This window comes from Eleutherodactylus coqui, chromosome 1 (assembly GCF_035609145.1).
Source record: "Eleutherodactylus coqui strain aEleCoq1 chromosome 1, aEleCoq1.hap1, whole genome shotgun sequence".
NCBI classification, from domain to species: domain Eukaryota; kingdom Metazoa; phylum Chordata; class Amphibia; order Anura; family Eleutherodactylidae; genus Eleutherodactylus; species Eleutherodactylus coqui.
In genome coordinates this window covers 173,070,635-173,098,209 of record NC_089837.1, presented here as the reverse complement: position 1 = coordinate 173,098,209, position 27,575 = coordinate 173,070,635, and the positions used below count along the sequence as shown (strand labels likewise).

Below are 27,575 nucleotides of genomic sequence, written 5' to 3'. Positions count from 1 at the left end.
CTGGGAGACACGTACCCTGAGAGATACGGAGACAAACACCTCTGAGACATTGGTACGGCGCCCCATCACGCATATTGCATGGGACGCCGACCATCTGGCTGTCTAATTTTGAAACGGAGACCAGTCACCCAGTATACTCTGCTCACCCCAACAGGATACGTACGTATCCCTATGCTTATATGAGGGCTCGAGTTCTGAGGATATTTTTCATTAATTCCCTTTTCAAAAATCTCATGACAGTCGTACTCAATGTCATTCTTTGACGTTGGGGTGAGACACCTTTGATAACCTCACATCTGTGTCCAACTTAATATGAGACACTGGAGGATTAAGGATCTCACTCTAGGTGGTATTCAACCCTCACTATCTCTGCTGTAACAGCTGGTCCTCTAAAGATTGGGACACTAGTTTCTTTACGAACTGGTCTATTTAGACCCTTTAATATCGTCAACAATATCTAATCTTAATTCATATTGCTCCTGATGATCCACCCAAACTTGAGTGGTGAAACGCGTCGAGCAACAAACTAATGAGCAACAAATTAATGAGAAATTAAATAAGTAAAGGGATCTTAAATTCCTGGGGTCTAGTATCTTCTAAAATACGACCCCTATCAATAGAAGGGAGGCCGTATTATACCTTTGGGAGGCTCTCTCATTGGGAATCCTGCAATATATTCGACATCTTCAGAATCCTCGAGAGATGTCTCCCTTGGCATAGACCAAATTCCGTTTCTCTATTAAGAGCCGGACGAGTATCTCTAATCCTCCTTTGTAATGAATGTGAAGAAACGTATACCTGAGTCACTATAATTGAACCTACTTATGACGTGTGGGTTACACAATACTAAGAAGTAGCAACCAGAGACATCTCATTCTAACACATCTGGTGTGCTAATATACAACCAAGTTTTGGCCCCCTGCCTAACTGGCCATAAGCAGGACCAGAAATTTTGTGGTCATTGGGAACCACATATTTTGACACCCACACACATACTAGTGTGATCAAACACTTACCTTTAGTGACTGCCTATGGTGTGGTTGGATGGTCCACACCATGTCCTTTAATCACTTTTGTTTTGTTTTATGTGTCGTGCCCCTACGTGTATATTTTAATCGTTGGAATAACGATTTTACTCTAAGTCACCACTGTGATAGTGTATGAATTAGCTGTAACACAAACCTGCTGTTCTGTGTGTAGTAGTGTTTAGATAAGTGTAACTTAGGCTGCCTGCACACGGGTGTGTCAGACCCCGCATGCGGGTTTCCCGAAGCGGAGTTCGACATGGTGCCCAGCCGGTGACCCCAGCTTACCTGTCCGGCAGCTTTTGCATACGCTGCGGATGTGCTGGACGGCACTCCGTCGCGCATGCGCAGTAGCCGCCGGTGCTGGGGGGGGGGTGACATGAATCCTGCGATGCTTCCGCAGTGTTCACTGCAGAAGTGCCGTGGGAGGGACGGCTTCCAGTAACTCACACAAAATCGCAGCATGCTGCGGTTTATTCTCTGCGAGCAGAAAATCGCAATCTATTTCCGCTCATGGAGATGAAATGGCCTTTTGCCATTGAATACTATGGGCTGTATTTGCTGCAGAGTCTGGCAATGCAAATACGCCTGTGTGCAGCAGGAGGCCTTAGACCTAGATATGTGTTTAATCCTCTTAACTTTACATTTTATTAAATAGAATGAAAAGAAAATTTTATTCCTGGGATGAATGCATGAACCTTCGAGAGCTAAAGGTAATTATTGAATCCTGTACTCTTCTACTCTTCTTTCCCCTGCAGAAGCCAAATGGCTCCAGTCTTTAATAAGAAACAAATACAAAAATGCTTTAGGCCTCATGTCCACGGGGAAAATAATAATTAAAATCCGCAGCGGATCACCCGCGCGCGGATCCGCGCCCCATAGGAATGCATTGACCACCCGCGGGTAGCTAAATACCCGCGGATGGTCAATAAATGTGAATTAGAAAAATCATGGAGCATGAAAAAAAATGGACATGCTCCATTTAGGTGCGGATCACGCTCCGGATGGCCCCATTGATCTCTATGGGGTGCGGGAAATCCGCTGCGGGTGTTAAATGCCATTTATTTGGGTGCGTGAAATCTGCATGCGGATTACAAGTTTGGCTTCTTTTTCAGTGGCCTTGCATTTTTTTTCACGCGCAGATGCAAAAATGCCATCCGCGTGCATACACGCGTGAAAAAAAACGCATCCGCGTGTCATCCGCATGCAATAAAATACTATTTTAAGCTCATCCGCACTGCATCCGCGGCCCAAATCCGCGTTACAAATCCGGAGCAGATTTGATTTTCCCCGTGGACATGAGGCCTAAGTCCAGTTTACATGTAGATCAATAATTTAAAAAAAAGTCTTTAGAAAGTAACTACACGTTTAGAAAAACTTTTGACATGTCAGAGCGACATGTCAAAAGTTGATCAGTGTTTGCTCTATTCGGCAGCTGAAGATGGGCTCGGGTGTCTGTGCGTCTGTTTTCAGCAGACAGGCAGCAATGACACCTACAACACTCAGGTGAGCGCTGCAGCCCCTTTATTTCAGCGATTAGCATGGCTCTCAACAATCAGATCCCACTGATCAAAACTTTTTACATGTATGTTTTGGGAGTTTTTTTGTTCTGTTTTTATTTGTGTAGTTACTCTGTAATGTACTTATGGTGGTGTTATTATAACCTGTGTTAAGAGGGAAACACTAATATTGTTTTGTTTGTTTTTCTAGTCTCTGAGGAAGCTTAATCATGCCAATGTCATTAAACTGAAGGAAGTCATTAGAGAAAATGATCACCTCTATTTTATATTTGAATACATGAAAGAAAATCTGTATCAGCTGATGAAAGATCGGTATGCAGAAAACTGATAAGCTGCTATCTGTATCCATTCTACATAATGAAACGTTTCTGGTAGAGATGAGCGAGCGTACTCGGATAAGCGGTACTCGCTCGAGTAATGTGCTTTACCCGAGTACCGCTGTGCTCGGGGCTAAAGATTCGGGTGCCGCTGCAGCTGACAGGTGAGTCGCAGCGGGGAGCAGGGGAGAGCGGGCAGGAGAGAGGGAGAGAAAGATCTCCCCTCCGTTCCTCCCCGCTCTCCCCTGAAGCTCCCCGCTCCGTGCCGGCACCCGAATCTTTAGCCCCAAGCACAGCGGTACTCGGATAAAGCCAATTACTCGAGCGAGTACCGCTTATCCGAGTACGCTCGCTCATCTCTAATTTCTGGTTCAAGTTAACATAAGAAATGGGCTGACAAATTGTTCCATTTAAGCTGAACTCTTCATGCTTCACTATTTCTTCTGCTGGCATGACAGAAGACAGATGGACCCTGTTAGACTCAGTGGGGTCCATTCGGTGCCCTCCAGGTTCATAGAAAAGTGGTGACAGAAAAATCCCCCCTGGTCCATCTACTCTGCCCTTATTGCCCCTTTTATTTCTCTCAATATAGATCTATTCTTATCCCAGGCATGCTTGAATTAATTAATTGTTGATTTCCCAACCACCTCTGCTGGAAGATTGTTCCAAACATCTACTATTTCAGCTAACAACAAAAGAAACATTCTGACATCCCTTTTATTTTCTCCTAACTAATCTCAGATTGCGCCCCCTTTTTCCAGTGTTTTACTTTCCTAATAATAAAATTCCTTCCCTCATTAACCGTATTAACATCGTTAATGGTTTCGATCATGTCCCCCCCCCCCCCTTTCCCTTCTTTTTTATACAAAAATAAGTTCTTAAGTCTTTCCTGTTCAGTATATGCCAGATTTGAGATGTACGGGTTTTGTGTGTTTTTTTGTTTTTTTTTTTTCTTTTAAAAATGGGAATTAACAAGCTAACACATACAATGAGATACGGATATAACATTCCATAAGACATGTAATTTGTATCCTGAATTGGGTAGGTTATAGGGTGAAAGTTACATCTATTGGTTTAAACAAATGTGTGAAAGGGAAAGGTAGCTGAATAAGGCTGAATGCACATGGCCGGCTCTGATTCCGCATGCGGGATCCTGCACTAGAATCCGACCCTGTGCCTTGCCGGTGACCCCTGCGTTCCTGTCTGGATTCTTCATCTGTATTGCAGATGGGCCAGCCAGCGCACATGCGCAGTACAGATTATGCCACATCGACATTAGGCGATAACACGGATTCCGCGGCCTGGCCGCAGTGTCAGTATAGGATGGCTTCCATTGACTTCAATGGAAGCCATCTGCACATCAGTAGAATATGCTGCAATTTTCCCTCCATGAGTGGAAAACCGCTCTTTATTTCCGCTCGTGGACATGGAAAACGATTTTTCAATAGCGGGTATATAGGCAGAATTTGCTGCGGAATCTGGAGGCGGACACCTGCTCCGGAATCCACATTGCAAATACGCCTGTGTGCATTGGACCTAACTAGTGCAGGTAGGTTATAGGTATAGTTCCTGTGGATTTTCAACTATCCGATATAAATATGGGACTCTACAAAAGTAGAACAATATGACAATTATCCAGATATACACTGATTGTAAGATATCCAGGCTCTCTATGTATGTAGGGATTTTGAGAATGTAGGTGTTTGCAGATATTTTTCATACACACGTTTGGTTTATCAGAGTGCTGGTTTCCCCTATGTTGGGGATGTCAGGACTTTCCAGTGTCTACGTATAACCAAGTTTGATAATGCCAGCACTTTGCATCCCAGAATTTGAAACTTCAGTGGGAGTTTAGTGGGAGATTTTTAGACTGTATGACCAACCCGAGAAGATAGTAAGTGAAAGGGCAGTTCCACAATATATGCAGTAATGATCTCAGGTGGCCACAGTTTCTTCAACAGTCAGCTGTGCAATCTAAGTATATCTTAGACAGACAGATTGGCATATAACACCCTATTTCCCTGAAAATAAGACATCCCCTGAAAATAGGACATAGCATGATTTTCCAGAATTTGTGAGGATGCAAAATGATTTTTCAGTCTTTTTGAGGATGCTTGAAATATAAGTCCCACTCCAAAATTAAGACCTGCTAACAGTTAATTTAAAAAGTCTATTTAAATAGTGTCCAGGCAGCTATACGTGTAAAAAAGTTAAACCTTTTTGAACAAAAATTAATATAAGACAATGTCTTATTTTCGGGGAAACACGGTACTACTTTTAGTGTTTTTTTGTTTTTTTTTAATGAATCCGATAGAAGGTTTGCTTCTATTCTGTCTAATTTTTGACCCAACTCCCTTTCCCACTCTTTCAGAGGGTATGTTTTGTTCTGTTTACTATGATTCTGTAGTAATGCATATATAGGATTTAATACTTGAGTTCCTTTAGCAAATATGTCAAGTAGAGTAGGAAATGTTGAATTTGCAAGTATCTGTATTGGTCTCCTGGAGTCAGATGATATTAGACTGTCTCCCCAGCAAAACTCAATAAGACGCAGGTAATGCACCCATTTTCCTGGCCACCTCCTAGGAGCTTTTCCTTAACCAAACTGAATATGGGCCAAGACATTTCTTGGTACATGGTCTGCCAGATGTTTAGGGCAGGGAGTCTGTGTGCCCTGTCTAGTATGAGATCCTGCAAGGAACAAGCCAGTAGCAGCGATTTCACAAGGTTTTGCAAATGGCGCTTTAACTTAGAAGCAGAGACAATTTCTGGGATTCCTCTGAACTTAATATTATTGCGGTGTGACCTGTCCTCTAGGTTCACCACTTTATTTAGAAGTTCCTCAACTTCTTCTGATTCCAAATTATAGTGTGAGTCTACTAGATTGTGTGATGTTGTGAATTCTGCCATCTTGGTCTCCATATGGGTAGTTTTATTTTCTGCTTTAGAGATTGCTCAGGTAAGGCGCTGAATTACTTGAGTAAAATTAGCCTTAAGATTCTCCTTACAATCTATCATCACTTTCATGGTGGTGACTATCTGCCATGTGGTTGGGTAGTTGATAATGACCAAGTCATTTTGAGAACTCCTGGCTTTCACCTCCTTGGATTTTGCACGCTTGTGATTTGCTCAGCAGATGCAGGCATGACGGAGCTTCCACGTGAGGTTCTGGGCGTGCCAACTTGGTCCCGCGCTGAAGACTGAGAGAAGTAAAAATTGATTTAGCTTCTCTAGCTTAGCTGTTGGTCACTTTCCCCTCCATGGCATCCTGGATAGCTGGGCAGCAGGTTCAGTCTGTTTGGCTGTAGAATTAGAGCTTTGGAGTCACTTTAGGGCCCTGGTGATTTGGGAGCTTTGCAGTCAGGCAACCATTCACTTCGGCAACCAAGCCACGCCCCTCCAGAAGCCAAACAATGGTACAACCTAGTGTTGGTGTGAACCCAGCTTTACCATATGTCTTGGAGCCTATTAAGCTTGAAGGAGTTCTCCAGTGGTGAACCTTCCTCTGTACCTTCCTACAGCTGATGTCTTAAGTCTACATTCACACAGTGCAGCATGATATCTGCCCGAGAAACTTGGTCCGATATCGCTCCAGCCAATGTGTGACTTTTACGGCAATGGGAAGCGTTTTGGCTTCTGTAAAATTGTGATCCTCCCCCCGCTTGTCTTCATCGCAAGTGTTTCTCGTTGACTTTAGTGGGAAGCATCGCATCGCACTTGCATGCATGTTGCACAGCCTGTGAAGTGACACAGTGCGATGTTTTCAGTGGGACCTTGAAAGACAATGGGCTTGTTTCAAGGGAACACCCAAATCGAACATGCTGTGATTTAAAAAAAAAAAAAAGAAAAATTTTCCTCTAAGCGACGCTGTAAGGAAAGTTGCTTGTGTGATTGATTGAATCCATCCAAAAGGGTGGATTTCATATTTGTACGAGTTTTATTTGCATTGCAAAAAAACATTCACAAGAATATCGTTGATGTGAATGCGCCCCTTTATACTCTCCCGTGATCCCGCTGGGTCCCCCTCTGATGTTAGCGAGTGGCATGAAACTGCCCTTTTTTAGAGTGCTGTGTTTGCGCTCCCTCATAGACTTGTATGTCGAAATGCTCCAGACATTTCCTGCTAGCTCATTGCCTGCAAGTTAGGTATTTGCATTTTGAAAAGTAAAGCCTTCAAGTAGGATATATTAACCAGAGCTTTGCTGTTAGGGATGTCTGTCAGCAAGTGGTCGGCTGATTCTGCGAGGAAGCAGTAGAAAGATCAGTGCAGCTTTGGGTATTATTGGTATATTTACACTTAGCAGATTTGCTGCATCTATATGTATCCTCCATTCATCAAAATGGTGTTTTTGCAACATGCTGATGGACTTCTGCAAAACCCTATTCATATGAATGGAACAGTTGCAGAAATTGTGCAGTATGAACTTGTGTAGGTTTTGCATGTTAAGTAATGCTAAGTATTGATAAAACACTGTGTAATGTAATTCATCTGCTTGATGGCTGTATTTTGGGCAGCAGCAGTTCCATCCCAATAATCAGCTGTTTGTTTGGGTACTAAGTGCTGCTATGGAGCGGACATCCGATCCTTATCACACAGTCTGCTCCATAGCAGGCGAGCCGCCCATACAAACAGCTAATTACTGAGCTCCCTGCTGCTACCCTGCCACCACCAATCAGCTGCACCAGCCCCTCTGCTCTCCTGCTATGTATGTGATCTCGGCCGGGCACCTCTGTGAGAAGGACTTGCGATCCTTTTCAGCTGCCATCTGGGTCTGAATTTCAGCACGTTCACTTTATATGACGCACTGACACATTCACACACGCATTGGGGGAGGAGTGTGTCTTATAACGCAAAAAATATGGTATATTTAATATATTCCTGGCCAAACCTTACGTTATTCACTTGTATTTTGCAAAGTTGCTACATCTCAAAGCTAGAATTGACACCGCATTTTGAAGATGAAACTTGTTTGCACTGGTTCCCTTTTAAAGTTGATCCTTTTATTACCTGGTTTGAAATGTTTATAGATTATTACAGCAAGACCATTTCAATATCTATTTCGCTTACGGATGTGTAATTATTCCCCCCCCCCCCCCCCCCCTAATTCTCCACAGGAACAAATTGTTTCCTGAATCTACCATCCGAAACATTATGTACCAGATACTACAAGGGCTCGCTTTCATACACAAATATGGTAATTATCACAAATGTATCCTTCTTGCATTTTATTCATTTAAAAAGGCACCGGTCATCACCTCTAAGACCCATCAACTACTTTATGGGGCTCAAAGGTCAGGAAACGGGGAGTTTTGCACACTCGCTTGGCTCCCTGTTCCAGTGCTGTGGCCCCACAAAGCTCAATGAGCGCACAGTGAGAATTTCTTTAGCTTGATCTGTGCTAGTTTCTCCCATAGAGATGAATGGGAGAATGCGCTCACAGAGCCAGCTGAAAGAAATTACGCTATATGCATGTGCCAATTTCGTGGGGCCTTTGAACTGGAACAGGGCTCCATGAAACGCAACTCCCCATTCGCTGAGCTTTTGAGCCCCATAACGTAGTTTATGGGGCTCAAAGGTCATGACAGGCTCCCTTTTAAGTATCACCTCAGTCCACTGGGTGGTCTTTTCAGTGATTAATGTCTATCCGTTTATGACTGTGCACAAAGAAATGACTCCACTGCTGATGCCTCTAAGCCCATAAACCTATATATCAGTCCGCTCAGCTTTTCCTGCACTGTAATACACAGCATGTTCAATGGGTTCCATTTCTAAAGAGATTTTCCAAGAGGAAACGATTGGTGATCTATCTTCAGGATAGGCCACCAACAGCAAAGTGAATTAGGAACCCTGCCATTCAGCTGATGAGTGAGTGGTAGAAAGCTGCAGTATTCCCACTAATCTACGATTGGTGACCTGTTCTCAGGATAGGTCGGCAGTGGTTTTTCTCTTGGAGATCCCTTTAACTGTTTATATTCATGCATGTACAAGTTGAGTCCTACTAAAGGAGAGCTACCAGAAAAATTAACAATTTTCTTATCCCATTTTAGAAAACCCATCTTCAAGTACCCTATTGTAGAATTCCTTTGTTAATGGTTAGCGGGGGTCCCTTTCAAAGATCCTCAACTCTTGGCCAGAGTGGAGAGTGTTTGTAAAGAGTGGTTCTCACACCCAGTCCTGTACTATACAAACAATCTATTAATTTGAATGCGCCCTATGTAATGCTTAACTTTACCTGTGGTGGCGCTGCCAGGTCATTGGGACACTTCCAGGTTTCATCCTAGACTACAGCTAATTGCTGCAGTTCCTAACTGAGTGGAGACTTCTTGTGATCAGCTTCTTGGCAAGGGACCCTTCTAACAAGTAAGATTGTCCAAAGTGGAGAGCCTCTAAGTAAACTTCTAACTTTGCAGAATTATCATTTCTTGAAGTTAAATATCAGAAGCCTTAGGTATCTCTAATCCTTTGTCATCGTGACAATACTTCCGGTCTGTACTGTTGCACTGTCTTTACACCATGGACACTTATTTTCCACGTCTGTGTTTTGTACATACAGACTTGAAAATGGAGTTGTCCAGTACTAAACTATTGATGACCTATCCTCAGGATATAGTCAGTAGTTCATCAGCAGGGGTCCACCTTTTGGGATCCCCACCAACCAGCTGACTGAAGTGACAGCAGCACTTGAGTGTGAGCCGCAGCTGCTTGAGTCCATATCGGGCACAGCGCTGTACATTATATAGTGGCTCTGCCTGGTTTAGCAACTCAATCCCATCCACTTAATGGGACTGAATTGCTCCTAGGCCATGTGACACATTAACGGGAAGTCATAGGCCTCAGAAGAGGAAACTGCACTTATTTTCAATCAGCTGATTAGTGGGAATCACAGCCATTTTCCTTGCCAGTTATTTCTTTGCATGGTGTACTAGATTTTTACACAATTATACAAAGTGTTTTGATTTTAGACCTTTTAATATGGGAATCTATTTATTTATTTTTTTTCAGGTTTTTTCCACAGGGACTTAAAACCAGAAAACCTCCTTTGCATGGGACCAGAGCTTGTGAAAATAGCTGATTTTGGATTAGCTCGGGAAACAAGATCTCGGCCACCTTACACAGATTATGTGTCTACTCGATGGTAAAAAGACATTCACTTGCAAATAAAGTATGCTACAAAAATCACAGCCAATATGACAGCCTTTGCTATATGTCATAAACCGAAATTATTATTAATTAAAAAAAAAAATGTAAAGCTAATCTAAAATGCCATTCTACCCAGAAGATATCCAGTAAATATCTACACTTATACTATATTGGCCTTTTCCTATAATCTAAACAAGTACAGCTATCCTGCTTTTACAATAGAGGGCCCTGGTGTATCCATTTCTTAACACAGATGCAAATTTCTGTGCTTGACATTAGAGGGGTATTTCCATTCATATCATCCATGAACAGGGGCCGTCCTCTCTGCCTAATGAGGTAGCCGCTGGCCGATGCGTCCGGGCTAAAACTGTAAATGATGGCTGAGAAAACGGCCAAGCTCACTTTTGTTGTACACAGCTGGTTGACAGGGATTTGGGGGCTGGGAACTGTGGCAAACAGCTTTTTTTAAATTTTTTTTAAAAATGTATTTACCTGGGGACGCCACGGTAATTTAGGTCTTTCCTCTGCAGGAAAAAATGTAGTATTAGGCCTCATGTCCACGGGGAAAATCAGGCCCGCTACGGATTCTACATGGAGAATCTGCAGCGGGTCCCTCCTGCCCCGCGGACATGAGCGCTGTAAAGAAGAATTTAAAAGAATTAACTCACCCGCAGCGGACCGGGAAGGTCTTCTCTTCCTCACGGCCGGATCTTCTTTTTCAGCCGGCGGATGAACTCGTCACGCCGGCGGCACGTCGCTGGCACGTTGCCGACGTGCCGCGCGCATGCGCCGGGCACATCCGCCGAGCCGAAGCAAGAAAGATCCGGCCGTGAGAAAGACCTTCCCGGTCCGCTGCGGGTGAGTTAATTCTTTTAAATTCCTATTTTAGGTCTCCCGCGGATCCGGACGGCTTCCATAGGCTTCAATAGAAGCCCGCAGGAGCCGTCCCCGCGGGAGACCCGCACGATAATGGAGCATGGTCCAGATTTTTTCATGCTCCCTTTTTATTGACCATCCGCGGGTATTTATCTACCCGCGGGTGGTCAATGCATCCCTATGTGGTGCGGATCCGCGTGCGGGAGAAGAGTTAAAATCCGCTGCGGATTTTAATTCTTCTTTTGCCCGTGGACATGAGGCCTTAGATGGTTTCCATGCAGTTGAAATGCCGTCTATGTACTACGATTGAAGGCCACCAGAAGGGAAGTGGCATACCATATGAGAGGGTGTTAGGGACAGGAGTTCTCTCCATGAGCCAGCCTCTTTAAGCTGTTAATCTTTATACAGTGCCAACATTTTGCGCAGCATTTTAAATGTCCGAGGCAACATAGACAAACTAAGGCATAACCTACAATATATCACATGTTACACAATAGGAGTGAGAGCCCTATTGAGGGATTAGACAGTTGAAACAGGTGACACAAAAGGTAAAACTGCTTGTTGCGTACAATGGGCCAGCCATCTTTTAAATGAATGGGGTACTATACATAAAGCTGTATGAAGCAGTCACTAGCCACTATATGTGTATATACAGATATGAAGGGGTTCAGGTTTCCAAGTGGGGAGACATCCTATACTGGATGTGTAGGTTCATATGTGCATATTTTATAGTTGTTGAACCTAGCATTTGTAGAATGGGGCTCAATTCTGCATCAGAGTTTTCACTTGGAGCCTCCATCGCAAATTTCCATTAAAATTCAGGAAGAAATAGAATCAAAGCAAACCGGAATCCAGATGGACCACGATAATATAGTCAGCGGAGTCCATCTGGTGTCATTCAGGTTCAGCAGTTCTAGTTTTATAATTGCTTGTTTCCTAGGACAGTGTTGAACAACGGAACAAATTGGCAGCAGTGTGACCTATTCTATAGTTGCTATAAAAAAAATCAGAACTCTGAATCTTGACGTATTTCTATGTTACCATTTTATTATCCTACCCACAGGGCAATATAGGTGAGGTTAATAACTTATTACCGTATATAACACACTTCTTTAGTAAGTAATATAAACTTTCTTTTTTTTCCATCCGCAGGTACAGAGCACCAGAGGTTCTGCTTAGATCGACAAACTATTGCTCTTCCATTGATATATGGGCTGTTGGCTGCATCATGGCTGAAATTTACACTCTTAGGCCTCTTTTTCCAGGTTCCAGTGAAATAGACACCATATTCAAGATTTGCCAGGTTCTAGGGACACCAAAGAAGGCAAGGCTGTTATATTGTGCAGACTATTGCAGCTCTTTGTACTCTTGCACGGTGTATGCTTAGTATGACTTTTTTTGTATCTTGGTTTGAATGAAATAACAGGTATATCACCTGCCATATTCTTGTTTAAAGAGTAACTACCCTTTTTCCCATAAATCCAATAGGACAAGCAAATATAAAAAAGTTTATCTTATTACAAAGAAAATGCCTCCCTCCACTTATCAGTCACTCCTCCTTCCCCTCTCCTGTACTGATCACTTATTCTAAAATACTGCTAAAATCCATACATCAGCAGGATCTCCACTTCTCTGTGTAATGGGGATATTATAGCAGCAGGTCTCCACCTCTTCTGGGGTGCGACTCAGGGAAAACTGGCAGTTAGAAACTGAGTCTACAGAGGACTAAAAAATGCAGGGTACAAGTCTAATGGTAAAATTGGTGTTATTTCTCACATATAGATCAGCTTTACCTAAAAACTCACCTGAAATTGCATGTAAGCTTTAAAGTTACAAGTTGGTAAATCTATCATCGCCACAGGCATCCATTGAAACAGGTGCAAAGTACCTGCCCCCAAATTCCTTACATCACTGCGGCCAATTCGATATGCTGAACAGTGGGATTGAATTGAGGAGAGCAAGTGTAAGCATGAACCAAGAAACATTATGCTGTGAGGTGGTTTTTTTTTTAAGCAGTGACAAAAGCACAGTTCCCCTATAAAACACTGCATATCAGTTTTTTGTAAAACACACTAGAAGATTGCAGCCCAGAGAGCTCTTCATATTATGATATCTATTAAAAAGCAAAGTTCAATATGATCCAAGTATAGCTGTTTTGTGTATTCTACTCCAAAAATGTAGATTTTTTTTTTTTTTTTTTTTTTTTGTCGGTTTATATTTCTTTGAGCATCTACTTTTTGCAATGTTTATGTATTTTTAGTTTTATATAACAGTGGTGGTGTGCTATTATTTGTTCTTCTTTCTCTTCTGGCATCTTCCCCACCTCACTCCTATGTCTCGTGTTTTGAGCTTGAGCAAACGAGATGCAGCAGCACATTTGTAAGGGCCCGTTTAGATGAGCCTATTTATCTTTTGACCGAGAGACTGCTGTCATCGTTGGTTCATTTGCTTGTGCACACTGTTAATACAGGCAGATGGCTTGTTCAAACTAGAAATTGCTCAGTCTTTTATGTTTGCCGTATAAGCTGTTTAAATCGCATATATATTTGTCTGAATAAAATGAACTGCTAGCTAAAAGCAAACTATTGTTCATTAGGGGTTGGCTCGTGCTTTTAGACTTACCGATTTATTGTTTGCTTTCGCTCATTTGACCGATAATTGTTCTATCTAGACGAACCTTAAGTATAGCAGTAATGAAACTTTAAAGTGCATTTTCTTGTCCATATCATTAAAGGCGAACAGCAACTAGGTTTGAAAAAGACCCCTGCTGGGGTTGAAACGTTGCATATCTTTCTGGAGTGAATAAAGGAGCATCGAGACTGATGCGTTTATTTTGATTATACACTCAGCTATGCTGCTCATCTTTGATTTTCCTCCTGCCTTATTTCCCCAGTTCTTCTGGGCTTGGGTCATCACCAGGCCGGCTTTGTCGGGAAATGGAGTGCGGTGTTTGCGGCATCGCATCGGGGAAAGGAACAAGGTGGTGCTGGAGGCCACTAGACAGTTTCTGTTTGGCGGTACTTCCTGTCCTCTTATACCCGTGCCATGTTTACTTCCATCACGAGCTGGCGCTCTCACGCTGCATGCATCGGGTGTGTGGTTCTTGTAGTGACATGCTGGGGGAAGGTCTCTAGCCTCTTCTCCTATCGTAGCCCAGCCGTCCCAGCCTCCTTACTCACTCAGACCCGCCCCTTGATTTTCTACGCTCCGGGCTGACTGCACAGCGTGGCGTGGTGGGACTCACGGTTCCAGACTAAACTGCTCCGGTTCGGTTAATCTCTGCCTGGCGGCTAGCTCCCGCCTTCATTAACATCTCCTGCAGTTCCGCTTACAGCTAGAACTACATTTTATACGTGCTCCTGGTGAAAAATAGTTTTCATGGGGGCAGTTAGATCAGTTTTTTCCAACTATATCCTGTTGGTGCAGGCAGCCGTAGATCTCACTACTGGCTCTCTCAGGTTGCCGAGCTGGAATGGACACACTCCCTATCACTAGTGGTTTCAGACCTTACTTGGGCGTCCATGGTGATTTTGAACAGGTTGGACTCTGTTTAGTAGACCATTTCAGAATGTATCTGATGGAGACTACTCCATTTTACAGGGCGTCTTCTGTGGTAGCCCCTGGTGGGTTTTTAGACCTTGCTCAAGGCAGTCACCTGGGTCTCCCTCGTTGTCCTTCCATTCAGCACCTCCCAAAGTGCGCTCAGAACTTTAACTCCAGACACAACAGTCACTCAGAGGGCGAACTGTCTGAGTCTCCCTCTGATTCTAATCTGGATGAGGAGCAGGCTTTCAAACTCTCCATGATGGTAGATGGCCTGTTAGTCACCGTAACAGACACCATGCAGGTATTGGATCAGACAGACTAAATCTGTGGTGTCTTTCCTTCAGACGCCCAAGACATCCTCTGAAGCTTTTATCTCCTCAGTAGGACTTTGACGATGTGTTGACTAGGAAATTGAATTTTTCCGACAAGCTCTTTACTATGCCAAAGCACTTAGACCTTATGTATCCTTTTCCAGAGGAGTTGGTGAAAAAATTATCAGCTTCACCAATAGTGGCTCCACCAGTGTCCCAGTCGGCAAAACATACCACTCTTCCTATAGCAGATACTTTGTCTTTTCAAGAAGTGTGTAACAGGAAGATTCAATTCATAACTAAAACCTCCTTTTAGGGCAGTGGGTTCAGCTCTCAAGCCAGTTTTCGCCTCTTCTGAAGAAATGGCGGATAGGCCTGGTAGAGAAGTTGATCTGTGATGCTTCCCTGGACTCAGCCAGGCTCTTGGCAAGCACTTCGGCAGCTTCAATAGCTACACGCTGCATTTTGTGCCTTAAATCCTGAGACAGATGCTTTCTCTAAAAGGTCCATGACAAACCTTCCCTTTGTTAACACAAGGCTATTCGCCACCACACTGAACGAAAACGTTCCCACCCACCATGGAACAGTCTCAGGCATGCAAAAGCTACACAGAGCAAAAGATCTGTTTCGTTCCTTTTGCTGCCCCAGTCCCCCAGGCCTCAGATAGTAAAGGAGCATTTCAAGATCAAAAGTGAAGGCTCTTCTTTAAGCCCAGACCCATCTGGTGCCCATGACCACAGCCCTCAAAGTCGTCCTTTACTAAATCCTCTGCATGACGTGTGGCCCTCACCCACTTTGTCCATGGGGGCGGGGGGTGACTTTCCTTGTTTAGGGAAAGCTGGCTTGCCCATGTCTCAGACACAAGGGTTCAGGAGGTCGTTTCTTTGGGATGCACCGTAGAATTTTTGGCCCCACAATTTCCAAGCTTGCAGCCTTGTTATCCAAACCTCCATTTGCTGGCTTTCATCAGGACAAGGTGCTGCATTTGATCATGTCAAATATAACGCAGCCCATTTCCTGCTTCTGCAGAACAAGTATTCTATGTGCTGTTGTGGGCTGTCAATGCTAGTCTTATTTCAACATCTCTTACCCTCTTTATAGACAGCATGTCCCTTTAGGCTACTGAAAAATCTCAGTGGTTGAGGCTGCACAGCTTGACTTGATTTCCAGCCCAAGTTAACACGCTTACTGGCTATGTCCTCAGTGAAGGGGCTCTTTGGGTGAGGCTTCAGTTGGCTTGTCTGGGTATCACCAAAAACATCCTTAACCCTTCCAGTTGGTATTTTTGCCTGGCGAATGACTGCCCGCTTCTGTCAACAGTACACCAACCAGGCTAGGCATTTCGCTCCCCCCATCAGTCAACTCATGTTCACTTCCATAGCAAGAGCAAGTCCTCTTTTACCATCATAAGTAACGTAACTAAACACACTGCACTTTTAGGGACTGGATTAAACAAATTCATTGCCCTGTAATCTTCTCTAGAGCCTTTTGTAAACATTAGGTTGCACGTTGTATTGTTTTCTATTGGGAACGATGCAGTGTCAAGGAAGTAAGTTCTACATACATTTGTCCCTAGGTGGAGTAACTAGGTCCTACAGAATTTCAGCTTAACTGTGTGTACATTCCATTGCAGCTATTGTCTCCTTACCCAAGGTCAAGGCATCTGGCATACTGCTTAGTGTCCATCCTGACATTTTGTCCTTGGTACAAAAACAAAAACCTCTTTCTGCACCACCTGCCTGGCTTGGGCAAATTAGCTTCCCCCATATATATGCCACCCTTCTCAATGTCCATTGCACTCTCCTCTGTTAGGCATCATCCCAATTTAACAACACAGATCTTGGACCATTCAGGTCTCCATGTTTCTGATGTCCTGATGGCTTTCCACCGAGTCTACCCTCCCCACTTAAAGTCATGATTTGGGGTGGGTGGGCTGGGGGAGGTTGGGGGGGCTGAACTTGAGACAGAGGTAGGTCTCTCCTCCGGCACTTGCACATATTGGACTTCTATGCCAAAGCCCTAGATGGGAATACCCATTTAATAAGGGGAAATTTTACTATGTGGCCTGACATTTATTTAGTGGAGGACCCTTTTATTGAAATTAGTACAAAGGATAAGTGCTGCATCTGGAATCTGGTTGCTGTGGGCAATTTCCCAACTTCGTTTGCATTCTGCATTATTTGAAAATATATATATATTTTTTTTCCTTTCTCCAGAATGACTGGCCTGAAGGCTACCAGCTTGCCAGTGCAATGACTTTTCGTTGGCCACAATGTGTACCAAATAATCTAAAGAGCTTAATCCCCAATGCAAGTAGTGATGGGATTCAGATCATGCGAGATATGCTACAGTGGGACCCCAAAAAGAGGCCAACAGCAAGCAAGGTATGTGCTATAAAGGGTATATATTTAGGGGGGAAAAATCTACACTTGTTAAAAGGGTTATCCCACCATTTCTATCTGTTTTGCTGCAGGAAGCAGACGGCTCCGTATTTTGTGCAGTGGCGTAGAATAGTAATGTAGGCAGAGTCCCATTCACTTCATTAGGACTCGCCTTGCAGCACCAACCTGGCCACTGTGCAATGTACAGAGCTGTTTGCAGCTTCTAGCAACATCGCTAGAAATGGGACAACCCCTTTAAGTTACTAATAAATAATTTTGGCCATGTAATCTCAGAGGGATGTGTTTTTTAACACTTTTTTTTCTTCTACATTTATTTACTTTTGAATAAAATGCATAAATATGGAAATATTCCCTTTTTTGTATCCTTCTCCAGACAGAGGTATGTAGGAGCGACCAGATTTTCCATGCTTGGTGGTTAGTAGGCTGGATAATTTTGTCTAAAATTAAAACCTCAATACATTTTAAATTTGAAAAAGGGGGAAAAAAGACTTTTATTCTATTTATTTTTTTTTCTGCTAAATTAACTGAAAAAGAACTAACTACAGTTCTAAAAAGTGTTTCTAGATGGCTGACCTACAGCTGCTCATACACATGCATGCTCGGATAGGCTGAGCATGCATGTCCTCTCAATGGCAAAAAGGTGGTAGTAAGCCCTGGCAGACTACGAATGGTGGTGGCTTATCTCCAATGAGTCAGGATGCCCCCATGCACATAAGATAGTTAGCAGGTTCCACCAAAATCTGCCAGCTTGGCTGCCATTTATCTAATGTATATGGACATGTTTTGCTTATTTTTTGTTTTGTAGCCAGTTATGATGACCATCTAGTGGCTAATGTGACAACATTTGACTGTAGAAGATTTTGCACAGATAGCAAAAAAATAAAAATGTACGTGATGCGACTAAGTCCTGCGCACAACTGAGCGTAGCCTATGCTTTGAGAGATTAAATGTATCGGGAGCACAAATCCTCTCCTATGATGTCACACTGATGCAGTAGAACAAACGGTCACACCGAAAACTTCCTATGAATGTTATATGTTTTGTGTTTCAGGCTCTGAGGCACCCTTACTTCCATGTGGGGCAAGCTCTTGGTACACCTCAACGAATTCAAGAGTTAACAAAACCACAGAGAGACTTTCAGGAAAAGCAAATTCCATTACACATGAAACCTGTACCACCTCCTCAGCCCCCACCCAAATATCAATCCCGACTTTCATCAAGAACCCTCCAGCAAAGCCAGTCAAATGGGCAACCTTTCAAACTGAACACCTCTATTGTAGATTCTGTGGAAAACGCCAGTGAAGGAGGAGGCGCCATAAACCACCCTATTCTGCCAGAACTAGGCAACAGAGCTCCTCTCGTGAGTAGACCTTACACTGCCTGCCTGTATTCTGAGCAATACAACAAATATTATGTCTTAGGGGTTGTTCCATAAAAGAAACGTATCCACCGGATCGGGGATAGCTTGTAGATCAGTGGGGTCTGACCACTGGGAGTTCAGTCACTGCCAAGACCGGGCATCTGGTCTGTCATGGAATGAATGAAGCAGTGGTCGTACACTCTTGGGATTGGCGGGATCCCCATCATTCAGCACATTATGCCCTATACTGTGGATGGAAGATGGCTTGCTTTCATGAAACAATCCCTTTTAAGATAGAGAAAATCGTTTAAAATAGTTTTTACAAGTGCCAGTATAATTTTATTCTGGTTGATTGTACTTGTATTCATCCTCCCTGCTGGGTTTACATGGCTGCAGTGGTAACATGTCTACATGACCAGTGCAGCCAATTGCTGGCATCAAAGCACTTGTGCCTTTTTATATCAATTTGGCCAGTGATTCCCTGCACTGATCATGTAGTGATTTGGGCATGTAGCTATGTAAACAAAGACCATAGCACTAGGCTATTGAACAGATGGGTATACTTACTTTTGTTATTATATAGCATTCATTGAACTTAGAATTTTTTTTTTAACTTGGGCAACCTCTTCTAACTCCCAGGATATATGTTAGTTGTCTTATAGCCTGTGTTTTGTCTACTGCATAGAAGATAACACTTGCCAGTCACAGAAATCAATTTTCATTTCTGCTCAGCAGCAATACCACAAAACAAGGAGGTTAACCTCCCTGCCTTTTAAGCTAGGACAGGTGGTTGGCATAAAAGTACATAAATTCATGGCCCTTCCTCCTGGACCATCAATAGACTAAAATAACGATCTGCTGCTGCCAAGACAAACCAGAGCTCTGAGAAGTGCTGTACAGAACATTTATGAGGACACGTGTTAGTAGGAGAATGCTTTTGCCATCTGTTATACCAAACATGTTATGTTTCCCAATTTTTAATTGCAGATTAAAAGTAGATTTATAAAAATATAATAGTCATCCAAGTACAAAAGGTTCCAGTAAAGTGTGCATGATGGTACAAGTAGTAAAATGGCATATATAAGTAATAAAAACATATAGAATACCAATAACTAGATTGTTAATTTATACCCAGGAGATCCAGTAGACTCTAAACAGTATTAAAAAGTTAAGAATAGATAATAGTGGGGGAAACTATAGGAAACACAAAAAAGGGGGGGAGCAAAACACTCCTTTTGTATGCAGCTTTCTCAAATGGAGGAACCACATGCAAGTGTGACCAACCGCATTCAAAACCAGAAATCCAGTGCAGTGAGATGTCTTTCATTATTTTGACCACATGGGTTGTTAAACCGCACCCAACATTAATAAGGGGCTTTTCACATCGCCTTTTTAATGTATATTTAGCATATCTGTTAAACATACATGAAAAATATTACACAAAGCTATTACATTTTACCTACACCTGCATGCTTTTACAATATTTAAGTTAAACTGCTAACTGTTTATATACATGTGTCCATTCTTTACGTTTTCAGAAAGGTTTTTTGCTTTTTACTCTCTGCTTGGCTCTGTCATACTCCGCTGTCAGGCTATGATTTGATTGAGCGCTGACTGTAATTGGCCGGCGCTCAATCTAATCACAGCGCTTACATCCACAGAGCTGACGGCGGAAGATTTGAAAGCCGAGCAGGAAGATGACAGTGGGGGGAATTCTAAAGCAGCTTTGTAAAATCCTAATGTGAACAGCCCCAGTGCAAGGCATCTGCTTAGTAACAAGGTTCTAGATGGTTAACCCCTTGAGTGGCAGGTTTCCTACCACCCTGTCGTGCCCACCAGGGCAGGTTTTTTTTAAATGGTCTAATCATTGAATTTCAACTAATTTTGCAGTTGCGTCTCAAGAGCCATAACTTTTTCATTTTTCCATTGACATGGGCATATAAGGGCTTGTTTTTTGCGGGACAAGTTGTGATTTTTTTAAACGGGGGAGGAAAAAAAGAAATGGGGGAAAAAAGAAAAAAAGGGGCCATGTCATTGAGGGGTTAAATAATGTATTAACTTCCTTCTCTGGGTCATTACGACGCATGGATACCACATGTGTGATTGTATTTTTGATTTTTTTACAAAGTAAAGGGAGACAAGTGTTATTTTTTTTATAATTTTTTTAACTTTTTTTTTTTTATTTTAATTTTTTGTCCCTTAGGGGACTTCCACAGGGACCCATCAGGACCCCCTGATCACATTCCGGGGGTCCAATGGTGACAGCCCTTTACATGCTGCAGTGACAGCCCTTTACATGCTGCAGTCACATAGACTGCAGCATGTAAAGGGTTAACACAGCAGAGATCGGAGGTTTTCTCTGATCTCTGCTGTAAGAGCTGGTACCTAGCTGTCCTCTGACAGCTAGCAACCAGCTCTCCCTGCCACAGAGACCATCGGCTTGCTTCTGACAAGCCGATGGTCTCTATGGCAACCTGTAAACAAAGCAGATTGCCGGAACATCGGCAATATCTTCTGCTGGTTTTTCAAAGTCCTGCACTGCTCTATGTGGGTCTGTGCAGGCAGAGCACAATGTCACAGCTTGTGGCATTGTGCTCTGCAGCTCCCATAGTGATACATAGCCCGGAAATCTTCCGGGCTATGTCACTATGGGCAGAGGAGCTCGTCCCGGAAAATTTCCGGGCGTGCCACTCAAGGGGTTAAACCACCAATCTGGCATAGCCTTAGTACTCTGTTCTTTAAATATTTATAAAAATGTATAGACAATTAGTGATCATTTTGCATGTGTTTTACATTTTATAATTTCAGAATGTTGCCTCTAATTTGGATAGTGCTAATTTCAACATGAACACAAAGAATAGAAGACGATGGGGATACATAACAAAAACAGTCAAGAGTTCAGATGACTGGGAAGATTTGCAAGACCTTGATATTGGCTCTTCAAATAGTAGAAAAGCGGTAAAAAATGAAAAACCTAGACCAATTGGTGATGGTCTTTGTAGGTAAATTTGAGATTTTATTTGCATTCTCTTTTAACCACTTCATAACTATCCAATAATCTATAAATGTCAGATAGTCAATCCATCTCTGCACAAACATCTTAAGGCCCATTTAGACAGGATGAATGTCGGCCAGACTGTGCCAGACACTCGTCCCCGCATTTACTCACTCTTGTGCTGTTGCACGGGAGCTAGTATTGCTGGCTCACAGTGGGGTGGCTGGAGGAGATTTCTCTCCTCGCGCTTCCCCGCCTCTCTCCACTCGCTTAACATAGTGGCTGTTCAATATTGAACAGCTGCTATTTACACTGAAGGATCATCGTTCAGCTCATCGTCCATTGTTTATGCAGCATAAATGATGAACGATGATCCTTCAGTGTAAATAACATAGCAGCTGTTTAATACTGAACGAATGCTAAGTGAATGTGGAAGGGCGGGGGAGAGCGGGGGGAGAACGAAAAGTGAAATCTCCTGCAGCCTCCCTGCCCCCCTGCTGGCCACTCTGTGAGCGAGCCAGCGATACTAGCTCCTGTGCAGGAACACGAGAACGAGTGTATGCGGGGATAAGCATTGGGTATCGTATGCCTGACATTCATCCTGTCTAAATGGGCCTTTAGAATGTCCCTGCAGAGATCTCCCCTATAGCCCTCCTCCTGTGCTTAAGCTGCATGATCATGCAATGTAATTACAGCTCAGATGACAGAGCTTTGCCTGAAGACCAATCCCCATGCTCGCCAGGCATGTGATCACTGTGACAGCCAGTTACATGGAGAAGGCACTGCTGTGTCCTCCCCCCCCCCCCCCTGCATCTCAGAGCTCAGGCAGCTCATTCTGCTAGCTCCCCTGTATGTAGCTCTGTGACCCAACTGTCACAAGACAGATGAAGTCATGGAGCTTTTCCTAGAGACTCATCAGTATGGTCTCTGGGCATGTGACTGCAGTGACACAATATGCGGAGCCGTAAGCTGCTTTTGTTCTCTGTAGCTGTAAACAAGTCACTTGTGGCTCGAAATGTGTCTTCATTTGAACACTAGACTTCTTATACTGTTTTTCTATTATGACATGATGATATTGGAGGTACTGGACTTTTGTCTCTTTCTACATACATTCCTGTGTTGATTACCAGCAGCTTCCCAAGACACTCCATATGTTATCGAACTGGGTGGATTGCTATACTTGTGGGTGTAATTTTATTTTTTATTTTTATCTTCTTTTTTTTTTTTTGTATTTTGTGAGTTCCTATACGTAGAAAAAAAGTATTTTAACCTCTTCTTTTTTGAAGTTCTCTCATCCACATAGGAAGCCTTATAAAATCAAGACCATGATGTGTTCTTTATACCCAAATACATTATCACTTGAATAAGACACTAAAGGAGTTGTACAAAGATGTAAAAATATCCCACATTCATAGGAAAGGTGATACCTTTATGATCTGTTGTGGTCTGACCACTCGCCAATCCTGAGAACAGGGGTCCCAATGCATGCATGTTGCAGCTCCAATCATTTTAATGATGGCACCCAAAATTGCAGAGTATAAACGCTCGGTAATCTTCAATGCCGTCGTTGAAATGAATGAAGCGGTAGCACGCGTGTATCCTCCACTCCATCCATGTAGAGAGCACAGCAGTCAGACCTTACTGATCATGCAGTAATCTGCTATCCTGTGCATAAGGAATAACCTTTTTATTTTGGTGCAACCCCTTTAATATTCCTACGCACGTCTTACCATTTAGCTCATTAGAATCTTTTTTTGATGCAAATTTTGGAAATTTGTAATATGTATTCACAGTCAGATTGTATAATCCTTACTTTTCATCACATATTCACACTCCATTTTCTGGCTTTGCTTTTACCCCTCAATCTGCCTATCCTGAAGCAGCTTTGAGAGTATTTTAGATCTGAAGGAAGACAGCGGTACGGCTAGACCCGTGCACTCCTCCTTCTCTCGACAAGACACTGCAGCATCCAGGAGAACATCTGCAAAGCAACATTACCTGAAGCATTCCAGGTATTTACCTGGTCAGTACAACGATTATTTCCTTCAGTGTTTCACAAAACACACTCACAGATGTGTATTCACAAGTAACCTGTTATTAGAGAACTTGCATTTGATATCTGTACACTAAAATTAACCTGCAATACTCTATCTATTTTAGGCTTAATCATATAAATTAAAGTTGTAATATTAAATCTAATCTGCAATCATTTTCCTTTTTGTGTTTAGCATTATATTTTATGTATCGTTTCTTTAGGAATCTCTATTAAAAACTGTACAGGAAGTAATAACCCTCATAAAGATGGAATGAATCCCTTTAACCCATGGCCAAATATTAGTCGTCCAATTAAACCTCTTGCTGTGCCAACAGGTAAAGCCTGAGTCTTATTTAATTGTGTTAATTTCAGAGGGATTTTAACCACATCATTTTGTATGAGATAGATATAGATACAATTAATATAATAATAAGATAGATATATATTTTCTTTTTTTTGCGCTTGCCTAATTGTATATAGAAATCTTCTAAGGCGACTTATATACTTTTTCCTACGTCCACCAATGACTATTATAACAAAGCACAAAATATCAGACTGTTTAGACTGGACAACATTAACAGCTTTTTACAGGATTAGAAAAACAGGGTTCTTTGGCTCCACTGTAATGAATGGCCTTGACGTGCAGTACCACGCTAAGCCTGTGTAAAGGTGTGGTGCTGCCTTTTGGAAGGAAACAACCATGTTTTTCTAATGTTAAACCATTAAACTGTGACTAAACTCTTGAAATACCACAGTGACATGTCAGATGTTTTGGCAGTGGAGGCCTTGCTTCATAGACCCGACTTTTCATTGAAACTAAGAGGTAGTGTCAGCTGAGCATTTCCACCCGTCAAGCACAGCATTCAGCTGAGCACCTGAGCCCCTTCATTTTAATGGACTGTGGGATCTTGACACCCACATCCCCACCAATCAAAGCTTCTGACGTGTCTGACTATATGATATTAGGTACTGAGCTGTAGTAAATGGAATGTGGGGGAGGGACTAACAGATCTGCAGACACAATGTCTGCAATCTCCACAATCTCTGCCTTGTCTGCTGTTTAGTGTATATGTGTGTAAACATCATATTAGGTTTACTAACCAATTGGCCAGAATGAATGCCTCAATTGAGTGCAGAGGGCGGGCACTCAGATACTGTGTCCTTGCTGATTGGACAAGAGAGCAATGCAGCATTGGAAGTGAGGGAAAGTAAGTACAGGACAGTGAGCTGCTGGCAGAATGATAGGCTTGCTACACTTTCTACCTGAAAGTGGATTGCAAACAGCAGGGCAGTGGAAAAATGGGGAAAACCACCTAATAATCAGAAGTTTGCGTCCTGTTTCATGTTTTAAACAGCAGCAAATAGGTGGGTAAGGAGAACTGGTTATATTTTAGAAAACGTGTTGAAAACCAAAGTACGCTTGACACCTATAAGAATGGATCTTGGGTTTTTACCCTCTTTAAAAGCCTCACTCTGCCAATGTAATGTTTCTAGGGTAGAAAGCATATTATATAGGCACACAGTTACATTATGAGATAATAGCAGGCTCTTGGCAGCGTATTAAAGCATGGCTGATGCTATAATACTGTAAACACAAGTCTATATATCAATACCAGTGATTATAGCTTTACTAACAAATCTACAATACCCTCAAAAGAGTGGCAATTATATATCTACCAGTGTTTAGCACAGCTCTGCATGTTTTAGGGCCTGTGATAACCTCACTGTCATATGATCCGGGTGGAGCTCAGAGCCCTAGTGACTGATCACATGATAATGACCACACATGTAACTCAGACAGGTGGTCGTTAGTATTTTGATGTAGCACTGTACTCTTATTTCTTAACACTTAATTATAAATGGGCAACACCGACTCAGTAGTTAACACTGTTGCTATGCTGCGCTAAGGTTCTGGGTTCAAATCTGACAAAGGACAACCTCTGATGGGGGTTAGAATGCTCTCTCTATTTATGGGAGGAAACCCACACACACTCCAAAAACACTGATCTAGGTGAACATGGATTGTGAGCCCCAATTGGGACCAAACACACTATCTGTAATATGCATGTGCGGTATAAATAAAAGTGATTAGTCTCACAGTAATGGTATCCTCTGAAATGTTCTATTCATTTGCCTTCCTGTTAAGGACCTACTGGAGTTGCTGGTTACATTCCATCTTTCTGGAAACAGGAATTTGGTACTGTTGGGCCAAAGACACGATTAGCACCCCTTGCAGACCCATCTCCAAGTAAGTTGGGGGTGTTTGTTTTATGAATATGCTTTTCGGTGTGGATTTTTTTTTTTTTTTTTCTTCTTAGAATATGACTTCCAAGCCTGCTGTTATTTACGCACATACTGAGAGCCAGATGAAAAGCAGCAGAACGTTAAAAGACCATGTAACCCGTGTCTAAAAGGTTGTAGGTCTTTTCCACCAGCATCCCGAAGAAAGCCATAAAACCTTCTCAAGACCAAAAACTGCATACACATAACAATTCCAGGCAATAATATAATGTGAATGGGGGAAGTACTTGTTTTGGAAAAATAAAAGGGCTCCAGACTAAAAAAAAATAAAAATTACTTAGGAACCATTGGCTCAACTGAAAAAACTTGAGAGCCAAATAACATTAATCGCCAAATTTAAATTCATATATAAGTAAAATGGTTGTACTATTTAATATATAATGTACTGAAAAACTCTTAAAGTTCTAAGTGGAGTAAATTCCGCCATCTTTCAGTGCGTCTTGTTTCTACGGCCCTCTAACTGCAACAAAAATGACAGAACTTTGTTCTCTGAGTCAGTACGATTACTACAATACCAAACTTATATGTAGTTTGTTTTGTTTGAAAAAGAAAAAAAAATAAATAAAGAAGCAGTGCAGCAAAGACCTTAATTTCTTTTAATTATTTTCTGACGCCATTTTTGCGTACAACAACTTTACGATCACTTTTTATTGAATTTTAAATGTTTTTTTCTCTTTTGGGAGACTGGCCAAAAAAGCGCATTTCGGGCATTTTTTTATTTTTATTTATTTATTTTTTTTGGACGATGTTCACCGTGCTAGGTAAATAATGAATTACATAGCTGGATCGAACTTTTACGGATGCAGTGATTCCAAACATGTATTTTTGTTTTACGATTTTTGATTCTTTTATTTAGTCTAACCAATGACCTGTAAAAACACAGTTCATCAATTACAATTACCCTATATATTACATAAACCGACCCTTATAGTGTTCAGTCAGCATGCAATCACTTTTGTTGTTTTTATTAAGCAAGGTTAATGGTGAGCCTACTGGATTAATTGTGTAAGCATATATTTAAAAAAAAAAAAAACATTACTCCCCAAAATTGGAAAACCTTACGTGGCAAAAAAACAAACAACTGATACCCTATTTAAATTCAGCACACTAAAGTTACTATGAGCCGCCTATCTGCTTATCGGGCACAAAAATTGAGTTGCACAGTGTAATCATTAGGGCCCATTTAGACACAACGATTGTTGCTCAAAATTCGCTGAAAACCTGTCTTTTGAACGATAATTGTTGTCTAACTGCACTGACATCGTACAGTTTTCGATAAGCCGTCGCTCGTCCTTGTCTTTCAGTATGCTGATGGACAATGGTGAACCTTATCAGGAATTCACAGCGGGATAGAGCTGATACTATTGTTTGTTGTATCCCGCTCCCTAAACACAGGCTGGGTATGAAGAACAAAGCTGTCTAGCTGTGTTCTCCATACCCCACTCGGAGCGCTCGGCTGTATAACAGCCGGGCGCTCCGAGCAGAGAACCGCTGGATGCAGAAGACAAGGGGCCATCCCGCTTGTCTTCTGCATCGAGTGCGCGGCTGTATAACAGCCAGGTGCTCAGAGTGGGGAACAGCTGGATGCAGAAGACAAGTGGCCCCACTTGTCTTCTGCATCCCCTGCTCAGAGCGCAAGGTGATCGCTCAATGTTTCAGCGATCACCTTGTGCTGTAAATAGACACAACAAATGTCGCTCGAAAGACATCTTTTGAGCGATAATCGTTGTGTCTAAATGGGCCTTT

General features: G+C 42.4%; 1 protein-coding gene across 4 annotated transcripts in view; it reads left to right on the top strand.

The window, feature by feature from the left end:
* Positions 1–27,575, top strand: part of CILK1 (ciliogenesis associated kinase 1) — a 36,021-nt gene that overhangs the window by 3,778 nt on the left and 4,668 nt on the right. For 2 of the 4 annotated variants that reach the window (XM_066603781.1, XM_066603773.1), the window contains exons 3-13: positions 1,684–1,738; positions 2,736–2,857; positions 7,978–8,057; positions 9,866–9,998; positions 12,032–12,203; positions 16,953–17,120; positions 18,190–18,498; positions 21,307–21,500; positions 23,374–23,516; positions 23,750–23,863; positions 25,675–25,776. In XM_066603781.1, the coding sequence (XP_066459878.1) occupies positions 1,684–1,738; positions 2,736–2,857; positions 7,978–8,057; positions 9,866–9,998; positions 12,032–12,203; positions 16,953–17,120; positions 18,190–18,498; positions 21,307–21,500; positions 23,374–23,516; positions 23,750–23,863; positions 25,675–25,776 (1,592 nt within the window). The remainder of the gene's footprint in view (positions 1–1,683; positions 1,739–2,735; positions 2,858–7,977; positions 8,058–9,865; positions 9,999–12,031; positions 12,204–16,952; positions 17,121–18,189; positions 18,499–21,306; positions 21,501–23,373; positions 23,517–23,749; positions 23,864–25,674; positions 25,777–27,575) is intronic. The other 2 variants (XM_066603791.1, XM_066603800.1) reach the window with 2 other exon arrangements.